Source organism: Macaca nemestrina, chromosome 10, assembly GCF_043159975.1.
Source record: "Macaca nemestrina isolate mMacNem1 chromosome 10, mMacNem.hap1, whole genome shotgun sequence".
Lineage (NCBI taxonomy): Eukaryota > Metazoa > Chordata > Mammalia > Primates > Cercopithecidae > Macaca > Macaca nemestrina.
The window spans coordinates 48183172-48198948 of NC_092134.1; the positions used below are offsets into that span (position 1 = coordinate 48183172).

Consider the following 15777-nt stretch of genomic DNA (forward strand, 5'->3'; position numbering starts at 1 on the left):
GGTTTTTTCTGTATATTTACCTATCCTGGCACTAAGCGTGGTGTCTGCCATATTGTAAGCATTGTTGGCACGAAAGAAAAAATAAGTTTGAAAAGATTTTATATAATTACATAAGGATATGTCTTAAAAATCCAGACCTAAAGGCAACTATTGTTTTCAACTAAATCAGTGAAAAAAGGGAAATCCTAGTCAGATAAGTTCTGTATACAGAAAAGTTTGAGTGAAGAAAAAGAAAAAACAATTTGATTACATCATCTGAAGTTTTAAGATGATTTTAAAATAAAGTGATGGCAATGGAAAAGGGGGCAAAGATAAGTCAAAGGAAGACAAAGCAACAGTACTTTCCTTACTGGTATTAGCTTTAATCACTAGCTCCCCTAAACAATAATCTCCGCATTGCAAACAAAATTATCCACTTAAAATATGAACAATATTTAGCTCCCTTTCTCGAAACCCAATAATAATATTCTATCACATTTGAAATAAAATCCAAAGTGCTTGACATCATATCCTAGGCCTAATGTGGACTGATCCCTGGCTACTTTTGTATTTCTTCTCTTCTCTCTTTTTCTCCTTTACTAATCAGCCTACCTATTGTAAACTTTCTGTTCCTTTAATACACTGATTTCATATTTCAAGCCTTACATACTTGCCTTACACTTAGCCCAAAACAGTGTACTGTTTTGTTTATATGAAACTTATTCCCTCACTTTATTTTCACATCTCTATTCAAGGGTTATACCTTATACTGGCCTTTCTTGATCAACCAATTAAACACTATGCTCCATACTTTAAACTTCCTTAATATTTACAGTAATTTTCAGTATCTTATTTTATACTATATATTTATATATGTACTTATTGTCTGTTACCTCAAATAAAATGTAAATTCTATGAAGTCAGGGATCTTATCTCTTTTCTTCACTGTGGTAAGAACAATGCCTAGAAGATTTAAAATGATTGTTGAGTACTGAAATACTCATTTATAAATATTTCAGTTCTGCAGTTGGAGACCATTATCCTAAGTGAACTAATGCAGGTCCACAAAACCAAACATGGCGTATTCTCACTTATAAGTTAGAGCTAAATAATGAGTACACATGGACACAAAGAAAGGAACAACAGACACTGGGGTCTACTTGAGGGTGGAGGAGAGGACGAGGTGAGGATCGATAAACTAGTTATCGGGTACCATACTTACTACCTGGATGATGAGATAATCTGTACTCCAAACCCCATGACACATGATTTACCTATATAAAAAAGCTGTACATTTACCCCTGAAACTAAAGTTAAAATTTTTTTTAAAGATATCAGTTCTGGCTCAATACAGGGACACGTTTCTTGCTTCTTTTTTTTTTTTTTTTTTTTTGAGAGGGAGTCTCGCTCTGTCGCCCAGGCTGGGATGCAGTGGCCGGATCTCAGCTCATTGCAAGCTCCGCCTCCCGGGTTTACGCCATTCTCCTGCCTCAGCCTACCGAGTAGCTGGGACTACAGGCGCCCGCCACCTCGCCCGGCTAGTTATTTTTTGTATTTTTTAGTTGAGATGGGGTTTCACCTTGTTAGCCAGGATGGTCTCGATCTCCTGACCTCGTGATCCGCCCGTCTCGGCCTCCCAAAGTGCTGGGATTACAGGCTTGAGCCACCGCGCCCGGCCGTTTCTTGCTTCTTTAAGCTGACTAAAAAACAAAACATAAACAGCTGATAGAAAGATATCTATAAGTGATCCAGGTAATGCATTAAATTACAAAGGTTTGAAAATACCATACTTATTGTGTTCAAGAAAATGGTGGACATAATAGAAAATTTCAACATACAAATGGAATTTATAAACAAGAATCAATTCGAAATTTTATAACTAAAAAATAGAATAACAAAATAAGAATTCAATAGATAGGCTAAAAATATCACGAGATAAAGTAGGGAGGATGATTAATGAACACAAAGTAGGTCGGTAGGAAGCATCCAACATAAAATATGATCACTCCATGACATTTGTCTGAGCAATGATTCTTAAAATATGAACCCAACAGCACAGAAAGACAACAAAAGCAAAAATAGAAAAATGGGGTTACATCAAATTAAAAAGATCCAGTGTAGCAAAGTAAACAATGAAGAAAACGAAGAGATAACCTACAGAATGGGGGAACATATTTGCAAATCATATATCTGATAAGAGGTTAATATCCAAAATATATAAGGAACTCAAACAACTCAATAACAAATGAACAAATCAAGCAACTGGAAATGAGCAAAGGACCTGAATAGACATTTCTCAAAAGAAGACATACAAATGGCTAATAGGTATATGAAAAAACACTTAACATCTTTAGCCATCAGGGAAATGCAGATTAAAACCACAATGAGATATCACCTCACACATGTTAAAATAGCTATATCAAAAAGATGAAAGATAACAAGTGTCGGTAAGGATATGGATAAAAGGAAACCCTCACACACTGTTAGTGGAAAAGTAAATTAGTATAAGCCATTATGAAAAGCATTATGGAGGCTCTTCAAAAAAATTAAAAATAGAACTGTCATACGACCCAGAAATTCCACTACTAGGTACACCAAAGGCAATAAAATCAGTATGTTGAAGAGATATTTGTATCGTTGTTTTCACTGTAGCATATTATCCCAATAACCAAAATATGGAATAAACCTGCATCTGTCATTGGACACATACACAATGGAGAATTATCTGTTCATAAAAAAGATGGGAACTGGTCATTTGCAACAACATGAATGAATGAAGAGGACATTATGTTAAGTGAGATAAGCCAGGCACAGAAAGAGAATACCTCATGGTTTCACTCACACGGGTAATCTAAAAAACTTGATATCATAGAAGTAGAGAGTAGAATGGTGATTACTAGGGTTTAAGGTGGTCAGTAGGGGTGGTGGTGGTGGTTGCAGGAGATCTTGGTCACAGGATACAAAATTTCATATAGATAGGAGGAATAAGTTCAAAAGATCTGTTATGCAACATGACGACTAAAGCTAACAATAGACTGTGTTCTTGAAAAATGTTGAGAGTGAATGAAAGTATTCTCACTATAAAAGTAATGTGTTAAGTAATGAATATGGCTAATTAGCTGGATTTACACATTTCACAAGGTATATATACTTCAAAACATCAAATAACAAATATTTGAAATAAATTTGGACAAGAGATTTCCAAAACTGATGAAAGATTCAAAAAGTTATATGATCTCACCAACTTCAAGCAGGGCAAATAAAGAAAATCATACCCAGCTTGAAAAACAAAAATAGAAAATCAACCTCAAAAGTCACCTGGGGGATGGGATAGGAAGCCAATATCTTCAGAGAAGAAAAATTAAGACTTAATACTGACTTTTCTTTTTTTTTTTTATTTTGTTTTTTAAATTTATTTATTATTATTATACTTTAAGTTGTAGGGTACATGTGCATAACGTGCAGGTTTGTTACATATGTATACTTGTGCCATGTTGGTGTGCTGCACCCATCAACTCGTCATTTACATCAGGTATAACTCCCAATGCAATCCCTCCCCCCACCCCCCTCCCCATGATAGGCCCCTGTGTGTGATGTTCCCCTTCCTGAGTCCAAGTGATCTTATTGTTCAGTTCCCACCTATGAGTGAGAACATGCGGTGTTTGGTTTTCTGTTCTTGTGATAGTTTGCTAAGAATGATGGTTTCCAGCTGCATCCATGTCCCTACAAAGGACACAAACTCATCCTTTTTGATGGCTGCATAGTATTCCATGGTGTATATGTGCCACATTTTCTTAATCCAATCTGTCACTGATGGACATTTGGGTTGATTCCAAGTCTTTGCTATTGTGAATAGTGCTGCAATAAACATACGTGTGCATGTGTCTTTATAGCAGCATAATTTATAATCCTTTGGGTATATACCCAGTAATGGGATGGCTGGGTCATATGGTACATCTAGTTCTAGATCCTTGAGGAATCGCCATACTGTTTTCCATAATGGTTGAACTAGTTTACAATCCCACCAACAGTGTAAAAGTGTTCCTATTTCTCCACATCCTCTCCAGCACCTGTTGTTTCCTGACTTTTTAATGATCGCCATTCTAACTGGTGTGAGATGGTATCTCATTGTGGTTTTGATTTGCATTTCTCTGATGGCCAGTGATGATGAGCATTTTTTCATGTGTCTGTTGGCTGTATGAATGTCTTCTTTTGAGAAATGTCTGTTCATATCCTTTGCCCACTTTTTGATGGGGTTGTTTGTTTTTTTCTTGTAAATTTGTTTGAGTTCTTTGTAGGTTCTGGATATTAGCCATTTGTCAGAAGAGTAGATTGCAAAAATTTTCTCCCATTCTGTAGGTTGCCTGTTCAGTCTGATGGTAGTTTCTTTTGCTGTGCAGAAGCTCTTTAATTTAATGAGATCCCATTTGTCAATTTTGGCTTTTGCTGCCGTTGCTTTTGGTGTTTTAGACATGAAGTCTTTGCCCATGCCTATGTCCTGAATGGTACTACCTAGGTTTTCCTCTAGGATTTTTATGGTATTAGGTCTAACATTTAAGTCTCTAATCCATCTTGAATTAATTTTCGTATAAGGAGTAAGGAAAGGATCCAGTTTCAGCTTTCTACTTATGGCTAGCCAATTTTCCCAGCACCATTTATTAAATAGGGAATCCTTTCCCCATTTCTTGTTTCTCTCAGGTTTGTCAAAGATCAGATGGCTGTAGATGTGTGGTATTATTTCTGAGGACTCTGTTCTGTTCCATTGGTCTAGATCTCTGTTTTGGTACCAGTACCATGCTGTTTTGGTTACTGTAGCCTTGTAGTATAGTTTGAAGTCAGGTAGCGTGATGCCTCCAGCTTTGTTCTTTTGACTTAGGATTGTCTTGGAGATGCGGGCTCTTTTTTGGTTCCATATGAACTTTAAAGCAGTTTTTTTCCAATTCTGTGAAGAAACTCTTTGGTAGCTTGATGGGGATGGCATTGAATCTATAAATTACCTTGGGCAGTATGGCCATTTTCACGATATTGATTCTTCCTATCCATGAGCATGGTATGTTCTTCCATTTGTTTGTGTCCTCTTTTATTTCACTGAGCAGTGGTTTGTAGTTCTCCTTGAAGAGGTCCTTTACATCCCTTGTAAGTTGGATTCCTAGGTATTTGATTCTCTTTGAAGCAATTGTGAATGGAAGTTCATTCCTGATTTGGCTCTCTGTTTGTCTGTTACTGCTGTATAAGAATGCTTGTGATTTTTGCACATTAATTTTGTATCCTGAGACTTTGCTGAAGTTGCTTATCAGCTTAAGGAGATTTTGGGCTGAGACAATGGGGTTTTCTAAATATACAATCATGTCATCTGCAAACAGGGACAGTTTGACTTCTTCTTTTCCTAACTGAATACCCTTGATTTCTTTCTCTTGCCTAATTGCCCTAGCCAGAACTTCCAACACTATGTTGAATAGGAGTGGTGAGAGAGGGCATCCCTGTCTTGTGCCAGTTTTCAAAGGGAATTTTTCCAGTTTTTGCCCATTCAGTATGATATTGGCTGTGGGTTTGTCATAAATAGCTCTTATTATTTTGAGGTACGTTCCATCAATACCGAATTTATTGAGCGTTTTTAGCATGAAGGGCTGTTGAATTTTGTCAAAAGCCTTTTCTGCATCAATTGAGATAATCATGTGGTTCTTGTCTTTGGTTCTGTTTATATGCTGGATTATGTTTATTGATTTGCGAATGTTGAACCAGCCTTGCATCCCACGGATGAAGCCCACTTGATCATGGTGGATAAGCTTTTTGATGTGTTGCTGAATCCAGTTTGCCAGTGTTTTATTGAGGATTTTTGCATCGATGTTCATCAGGGATATTGGTCTAAAATTCTCTTTTTTTGTTGTGTCTCTGCCAGGCTTTGGTATCAGTATGTTGTTGGCCTCATAAAATGAGTTAGGGAGGATTCCCTCTTTTTCTATTGATTGGAATAGTTTCAGAAGGAATGGTACCAACTCCTCCTTGTACCTCTGGTAGAATTCAGCTGTGAATCCATCTGGTCCTGGACTTTTTTTGGTTGGTAGGCTATTAATTATTGCCTCAATTTCAGAGCCTGCTATTGGTCTATTCAGGGATTCAACTTCTTCCTGGTTTAGTCTTGGAAGAGTGTAAGTGTCCAGGAAATTATCCATTTCTTCTAGATTTTCCAGTTTATTTGCATAGAGGTGTTTATAGTATTCTCTGATGGTAGTTTGTATTTCTGTGGGGTCGGTGGTGATATCCCCTTTATCATTTTTAATTGCGTCGATTTGATTCTTCTCTCTTTTCTTCTTTATTAGTCTTGCTAGTGGTCTGTCAATTTTGTTGATCTTTTCAAAAAACCAACTCCTGGATTCATTGATTTTTTGGAGAGTTTTTTTGTGTCTCTATCTCCTTCAGTTCTGCTCTGATCTTAGTTATTTCTAGCCTTCTGCTAGCTTTCGAATGTGTTTGCCCTTGCTTCTCTAGTTCTTTTAATTGTGATGTTAGAGTGTCAATTTTAGATCTTTCCTGCTTTCTCTTGTGGGCATTTAGTGCTATAAATTTCCCTCTACACACTGCTTTAAATGTGTCCCAGAGATTCTGGTATGTTGTATCTTTGTTCTCATTGGTTTCAAAGAACATCTTTATTTCTGCCTTCATTTCGTTATGTACCCAGTAGTCATTCAGGAGCAGGTTGTTCAGTTTCCATGTAGTTGAGCGGTTTTGAGTGAGTTTCTTAGTCCTGAGTTCTAGTTTGATTGCACTGTGGTCTGAGAGACAGTTTGTTATAATTTCTGTTCTTGTACATTTGCTGAGGAGTGCTTTACTTCCAATTACGTGGTCGATTTTGGAGTAAGTATGATGTGGTGCTGAGAAGAATGTATATTCTGTTGATTTGGGGTGGAGAGTTCTATAGATGTCTATTAGGTCTGCTTGCTGCAGAGATGAGTTCAATTCCTGGATATCCTTGTTAACTTTCTGTCTCGTTGATCTGTCTTATGTTGACAGTGGAGTGTTGAAGTCTCCCATTATGATTGTATAGGAGTCTAAGTCTCTTTGTAAGTCTCTAAGGACTTGCTTTATGAATCTGGGTGCTCCTGTATTGGGTGCATATATATTTAGGATAGTTAGCTCTTCCTGTTGAATTGATCCCTTTACCATTATGTAATGGCCTTCTGTGTCTCTTTTGATCTTTGATGGTTTAAAGTCTGTTTTATCAGAGACTAGTATTGCAACCCCCGCTTTTTTTTGTTCTCCATTTGCTTGGTAAATCTTCCTCCATCCCTTTATTTTGAGCCTATGTATGTCTCTGCGTGTGAGATGGGTCTCCTGAATACAGCAGACTGATGGGTCTTGACTCTTTATCCAGTTTGCCAGTCTGTGTCTTTTAATTGGAGCATTTAGTCCATTTACATTTAAGGTTAATATTGTTATGTGTGAACTTGATCCTGCCATTATGATATTAACTGGTTATTTTGCTCGTTAGTTGATGCAGTTTCTTCCTAGCCTCGATGGTCTTTACATTTTGGCATGTTTTTGCAATGGCTGGTACCGGTTGTTCCTTTCCATGTTTAGTGCTTCCTTCAGGGTCTCTTGTAAGGCAGACCTAGTGGTGACAAAATCTCTAAGCATTTGCTTATCTGTAAAGGATTTTATTTAATACTGACTTTTCAACAGGAACTATGGAAGCCATAAATGCTAACAAAATGGCATATTTAAAAATTGAAAGCCTAGCTAGAATTCTATTCTTAGAGAAGATAAATATTTAGATAAATATTCTAAAATATTTTAAAAAGAAATAAATTTTCAAGCAATCAAAAACTGACCCCTACTAAAGAGTGTCTTTCAGGCAAAAGAAAATGATCCTAGATGGAAACATGTTAATGCAGGAAAAAATGAAGTGCATGAAAAAATAAAACCCAATTAATTAACTAGTGAGTAAAGGGAAAAAATAGAAAAACAAAAATATTTGATAAATGCAAAAGAGGGTAATAAAAAGGAAAAAATCAACATAGAACAAATAGAAAACAAATGAAAATTGTATAAACCAAATTATATTCTAAATTAAAATAAATTAAAAGTCTAAATACTCTAATAAAAATAATGCCAGAATAAAATATAAAAATAAGCAAAACCTAACTATATGCAGTTATAAGATACATTTTAAATATAAAATCACAGTAAAGTTCAATGAGAATGGTTAGAAAGATACACACTATGAAAACAGTAGCCACAAAAAAAGCTGCAGTAGGTATAAAATATCAAAGGAAATGGCACTTAAGCAATTAGTTAAAGAGGGAAACTGTTGTTCAAGAGGAAAATATTATTATAAGAGGGTCAATGATACAATGATTTAACTAGCCTCAAAATGTATATGCCCCAAAAACTCAGTCCCAAAGTATGAGGTCAAATTTGGCAGAAATAAAATCCAATTTAGAGAAATCCATCAGCACAGTAAGAGATTTTAGCACTCTTCTCTCAATACCTCATAGACTGCCCCTCCTGCAAATCACTTAGGATACAGAAGATTTAAAAAAAAAAAAAAAGTTAAAGTAATGGAGATTTTTAATAACAATATACTTACCTACAGAATACATACTTTTATGTTCACATGGAACATTTTCAAAAATATAGTATATGCTGAGACAAAATTTTAAACAACAAAGAACATCAATCCTATATCAAACTCTCCTAGAAAACAGAAACAGAAGAAACACTTCCCAGGGAAATGTATAAGGCCAACATAATATGATGCTAAAACCCAAAGAGGGAGCTGTATAAGAAACAAAATTTATACAGTCAATTTCTTTTTGAATAACATGAGAAAATGCTAAACAAAATAATAGCAAATATAAGCTAGTAATAGGTAGAAAAAGATAATGCATTAGTCAGTTTAGACTAAGATTACAAGGTTTAATGTTTGAAAGTTAATGTGAGATGCATTAAAAAGTTTTTGATAAAATCCAAATTGCATATAAAGTCACCATCATCATCATTATCAGCAGCAGCAGCAGCATCTTAATCTCTAAGATTCTAAGGAAGTTAACTTCCTTAAACCATACAGAGTTTCTCTAAGAAACCTCTAGGAAGCATCTTACTTAGTGGTGAAATATTGAAAGCTTTCACCCTGAGACAAGGAACTAGAAAAAGACGTTTGCTAATAACACCACTATTTAACATTGTAATGGAAGTAGTAACCAGGATAATAAGACAAGAAAAATAAATAACAGGTATAAGAATTAGAAAAAAAGAGAAAACTGTCATTCTCAAGTGATATGATTGTGTATATAGTATATTCAAAATATTTGACAGATAATCTATTAAAATTAATAAGCGATTTCAGCAAAGTGGTTGAATATGAGGTGTATATACAAAAATAAATTGTATTTCTATATATGCTTAGGAACAAATCCAACTGAAAATGTACAAGACCAGTATGAACAAAATCTTCATGGTGTCTTGCTATTGTAGATATTCCAAAATGCTTTGAGTATTTGATTTTAGTCAGTATTAACACACTAGAAAGAACAGAAACTGACCTCTAATTAATACAAGTCATTATGAAATATTGTATTTCATAAGTATTTTCCATATTGAGGTTTGTTATGGAAAACTGAAGTGAGGAAAGCAGGCTTCAATTTACTCAATGTCTTCAAAAACAAGGTAAATTAAATTCAGTTTTAAAACACTGGAGATAAATTTAGAATAGAAAGTAAGCCAGAAAGATTTTGCATATAAGTGTATTTTAAAAGCATTTACATTGTCGTCATGATACCTAGGGTTTTTTATTATTATTACATAGAAGTAAAAACACAATTTTTCCTGAGAATAAATAGCTGACCTTATAAGGAATGTGAAGAAAGAAACAGTTCAATTTATTTGAGCATTTAAGATTTGAGAGATTAAGAGTGCAGAATAATGGTAGATTTTACAATTATACTATCCAAATATGAACTAAAAATATTATCGCTGACATTTCTAGAAACGTGCTAATCAGCAGCATGTTCCAAAAAAGCAGTTTCCTAACCTAATAGAATAATGTTGAATTTTTAAGGGCTTCTTTAAGGTATGATTATGCCTATGAAAACAATTCAGATGTGAGCAATAGTGCTCTGCCTCTACAACAGCTTCATCTTCATAATCTTACTGATAACATTTTCATAAATTCATAATGCAGTATTGCAATAAAATTTGGAGACTTTCAGTAAATCATGTTTGACAGAAAAAAATTGAGAAAACATATAAAATAGATTTCAAGTCTCCTAACTGAATTTTGAAAAATACCGTACAATTGAATATCAAAATTCTCACTGATGTGTCACATATTCACACATGCAAACAGAAGACTATATTTACCTCTTGCAGTTAGGGCATGTGGTGATACCACTCCCATTTCATTTTCCTATTAACACATTAAAGTTTCCAGAAATAAATTAGACCAGTTATTGTGAGAAGGCATCTGGTAAGAGAATCTTGAAGCTCATTAAGATACAATAAATGTATTCTTACACATATTTTTGAATGATTTAATAACAGAATGTCTACAGTTGATGCCCTTTTTGTTACATAGCATTGGCCTGCTGAAGAGATCTTTCCTGTTCTGGGCCCTTTTTAAACCTGGAGCAGTATTCCCAAGCATGATCTACGCAGCCTCTAGAACCTAAAGAGGTTTACCAACTTCTTCTTCTTAGTGGTGGAAACTACATGAAGCAACAATCCACCCTTTACTTTGGAGGTAATGCCCACATGTCCCAGTTTATTACACTCCTAGAAATTCCACTGCTGTGATGAGCCACTGAATCTTCATAGGATTTCTCTCTCACCATCACATCCTTGTTCATTTCTCATGAACCTTGGCTAAGCGCTGCAAAAAATTAACTAGAACTCCATTCACATATCTGCTACATAAGACTACCATGATTACAATGATCAGAGTATAAACTTCATGGTCAGGTTTTAAAAAGATAAGGAGAACTTTGGAAAAATGATGGTCATATAGGTAGATGAAGGAAAATAAAGAGAAATGTGTATGTTTCATGTTTGTTTAACATAGGCTTTTTTCTAGCATAAAAGATAAGCATTTTTAATTATGTAATTAAAACATTTTTTAATTGTTTTTTAAAAAACCTCTTTTATATCATATGACCTTTAGAGTTATATTAATTTATATACCATCCTCCTACAAAAATCTTTTAAGGCAGGGCATTTATAACTAGGTAGCTAAGCCAAATGCAGATTAGGATAATTTTATGCCCTGAGAAACTTCATCACCTTCCTGCAATGATACATCGAGAAGAACACTGTATCACCTCTGTTGTATTCTCACCAATAATACATAACCTGAATACAATGAGAAGAAACTATATAACAAGTACAAATTCAGAGATACTCTACAAAACAATTTTTCAGTAGTCTTTAAAAGTATTAAGTTTGTAAAATACAGAAAAAAGATGAGGAACTGTTCCAGTTAAAGGAGACTAAGAAAAAATGACAACTAAATGCAACTTATGATTCTGGATTAGATCTCAGACTAAATATAGGCCATTACTAAGACAACTCACAAATCTGATAAAGTTGATTAGATCATAGTAGTGCATCAGTGTTAATTCCCTAATTTTGATAACTGGAGAATATGGTTGAAGGGCACAAAGACACTCTTGTAAAATATTTTACTGCTACCTTTGCACACTATACAAGTTTGCAGGATAAAGGAAGATGTTAGGAAAAGTTTTTCAATGTTAAGACACTTTCTCAGGTGTTATTTGAAAAAGATCTGTAACAATATTAATAGGATAAACACCTTAGAAATTAGTTTAGCTTCAAAATAGTACACTAAACATATTTTAAGACCAGTATTTATATACTGTAGTTCACACTTACTTCATCCAATGTAAAATCCTCTAAATCTATTTCTCTGTATTCTTCATCAGATTCTTCATTCTTAATAGCCTCTAGAGCTGCTGTCAGTTTCTTTCGCAAAATAAAGCCCTTCCAAACTGCCTAAACAAAAATGTAAAGTATGTTATACAAGGTTATAGATCAAACCCTAAACCAGATTATCTGTGTTATCCCATTAGGAAGATAAAACATCTTAGACCTAAGTTTAATGACATAATAATCTCTTTTCTGAACTTTATGTGACACTTAAAACTGAAAGATAAATTAAATGACGACATGTGTCTAAAGTTCTGAATCTCAGGAGACTTTCCTTGTAGTAAGCAAAAAAGAATCTTTAAAACTCTCTCAACTGCACATGTAGGTCAACCAATCAATTATCTTACAATTCCTCCAGGACCCATTCTAAACTAAGAAGAAAAAGATACAAAGGAAAACCCACTTTGCTAATGTTCAAATGATTATGTATAAAATAAATTAAAATACAATTAGGAAAACATCAACGTATATAAATGGATTCATATTACACAGGGAGTATTATGGCCTATAACAATGAACTAATTTCACTTTTAAATACATTAAGCATAAAACAACAAAATTTAAAACACTCAGATTCCTCAATAATCCTGGAGTAGGATGACCTTTCCTAACTGTAACTCCAAGTACAATGTAGCTTATAAAAATGAATATCTTTATATTTATAAATATAAATAATATATTTATGCTCCTGGAGAATGAGTTTCAGGATATATTGTGTGAAAACTAAGGGAGAAATAAGTGTTTTTCATGTTACTGTTTATCGATGAAAAACTGTTTATAAACATATATGTTACATAAACATATATATTGCAGTCTATATAAACACAGAAAACGTTCAAATTATAAAATTAATGTTAAAAATGGTTACCTATAAAGGCATAAAATGGGGTAGAATGTGTAGCAATAGAAGCCAGACTTCTCTAAATACATCTTGCTTGGATTAGACTTTCAAATTATGCACATGCTTAAGAAAATTGTGAAACAAATTAAGTAAATAAGAAAATTGTGAAACAAATTAAGTAAATATGAAATAGAAAGAAGTACCTAAAATATAAAAAATGTTTTATGCTGTGGAATAACCATACAAGTTATTTAAAGTTACTTAAAAATACATTTATTTGGCTTCACTCAGGTGAAATATACTCAGAAGACAAGTTTGACCACAAAAGAGATCTTAAAATGGTTCTCAGTAATCATATTGTTAGTAATAAGATTGGTATTTTCATTCTGAAATATATATACACAGACAGAGAGAGAGATAGAAGTGAAATATACAAAACAGTGAAACCATCTATGACAATAGCAGTCACCCAAACCTTTGTTAACAGCCAGCATAGGAAGCCAAACCATAACCTGCATCAAATAATCCCGGATGCCAGGTGATAACCCCTGCAGCAATTAGCCAAGAATGGTCAAAACTTGATCAATGACCCAGCTTCCTTGCTTTTTACTCTGCTTCTAACTCCGGAACAACCAGAGAAAGCCAAATACGCTTCTCAAAACAATAACATAAGATGCTCTACTTCTAGCCTCTCCCTACCCACTTTCCCCATGCCAACAACCTCCAATAGAGCATACCTGAAGCTTTCCCTTTTTCCACTAAAAACTTCCCCACTCCCTTCCATGTTTTGGGGTCTACGCCAAAGGCAAGTGATGATGGCTGATTCCCTCATTAGCATATACTCTGAGTAGCCCATTGTTTTCTCATTTATGTGGTCTTTATTTCCACTGTATATGTATGTGTGTGTACATACCCACATACACATATGGTAGGAGAAGTGAGGGAGAGAAGGAAAAAAAGCAATTATGATAATGTCAGTAAAAATCAGGATTTTCTATAGAAGAAAAGAGATGCAAATATACAATTAAATAAGTAAAATTCTATAGTCCTAACTATAGCTTTAAAACATCAATATGTACCCATGGTATATTTGTTTCCTAAAAATATCTATTTGAAAACTAAGTACAATGTAATTACATTATATAAATAATAACTATACCAGTAGAAACAAGTATTTCTAAAATCCAGATGGGGTACTCTATATGTCATTTCCGTTAAAGAAACCAACGGTCTTTAGAGAAATGACTGATTCTAGGCCTGGGGCAAAATGTATGCCAAATGAACCTGGAACACTGTGTCACATTAGCAAGCAAGGACAATTTTAAAGACTACTAAATCATGGCAAAAAGTGAACTTGATGAGACTACCACTGGCCAAATAAAAGACCACCATTTAAGCAGCAATAATAATACTAACTGCAATGAAATCAAATACATATATTTCAAATTTGTGTTTATTATCATAGTACCCATTTTGGTGACCTTTGGAGGATGCTAGGAGACCTCATTAATCTAAAAATTGGTAAATAAAGGAAAATTATTAATATCAAGCATTTAACCTGCCTTTCCAATATGAACTGTACCTTAGGATAAGTAAATAGTTGAATAGATAAAGACTTTGTTTGTAATTTTTGAATACTTTAGTTAATAAATAAGGAATAGTAGATATCAAGTATCATCATTGTGTAAACCATTAATAAAATAATTGATCTAGGCAATGTTTACCAATGGTCAGTAACATTCCTGAAAGAGAGGCAACCAGATACTATGTACCTCTTCTTTGTAATACAACCACCACCTATGAAATATTCTTGCTAAAGAAATCAAACCTGAATCAGAACAAACATTAGATCTTACTATCAATTTACATAAAACAAGGAAATGATAAGCATGTTAAATGATGTCATGAGGATGCATTTGGCAAAATTAAGAAATTGGAAAACCCTATAGGACAAATGACCTGGTCACTTCAATAAATAAATTGCAAGAAAAAGAAGGGAGTTGCTATATAATAAAAGACTTAACATACAAAATAAAAGTTTGAGTGATGACTTGTATTTTGATTAAGAAAAATCTGCAAACAAACGTATTAAATGGTACAGGAATTTTGAATACTGGTATCATATTTGGTGATAGTGAAAAATAATTGTTATTTTTAAGCTTGGAAATGTATTTCAATTATATTCAAAGCAATATAATTGCTTGAATTATAGAAATTCATGCTAAAATATTTATGAAAGGAATAATTTATTTCAAATAATCTAGTGATGTGGAGGAAGACGTTAATTGGTTTTAAATGAGTCAGCATTGACAAGTTATTCAACTCATGTTTAAGGTAGGTATATGGAGTCTTGGGTCTTCTCTGTGCATTTGAAATGTTTTGTAACTAAATGTTTAGAAAATCACAGATGGTGCACTTACCTTTTTTCTTACAATCAATATAATTACCTAAAGTGAGAAATCAAGCTTCACGTGACCTTACAAGCTTCTTTTGCTGGTTGTCATTCATAATTTCCAACAATTAAGGACATAATCATGATTCTTGATGGAAATGCAAAAGAACAGTATTCTTCCATGGAGCCCATCCCATACAAACCAAGGAGGGTAAATAAGTAGCATGGATTTCAAAATTATTGAACGTCTGTTATATGCAAGACACACATGACACAGCAGTGACTAAAACAGACAAAAAAATCTCTAAGCATGGACTTCCCATTTTAAAGGGGACTGAGACTGAGAATAAATACATAAGGAAACTAAACTGTATGGTAAATAAATGCTATGGACAAAAATAACAGTCACAAGAGATGGGGAGCATTGGGGAGGTATTGCTATTTTAAATAGGGTATCCTAAAGACCTCCCACTGTGTGTTTACCATTTGAATATATATGCATAATGGAGCCTAGGAGCCACCAACCTAAAGATACCATCAGCAGGCAAAATTAATAGCCTGAATGTTATTCCTTATACCTTTGTTCTGGCTTAAGCTCAGTAGAGCAAGATTTCTGCAATGGCCTACA

General features: G+C 33.9%; 1 protein-coding gene across 3 annotated transcripts in view; it reads right to left on the bottom strand.

Annotated features, from left to right (window-relative positions):
• Positions 1-15777, bottom strand: part of LOC105473267 (leucine rich repeats and IQ motif containing 1) — a 239268-nt gene that overhangs the window by 109687 nt on the left and 113804 nt on the right. For all 3 annotated transcript variants that reach the window (XM_071071347.1, XM_071071349.1, XM_071071348.1), the window contains exon 18: positions 11863-11982. In XM_071071347.1, coding sequence (XP_070927448.1) covers positions 11863-11982 — 120 coding nt within the window. The remainder of the gene's footprint in view (positions 1-11862; positions 11983-15777) is intronic.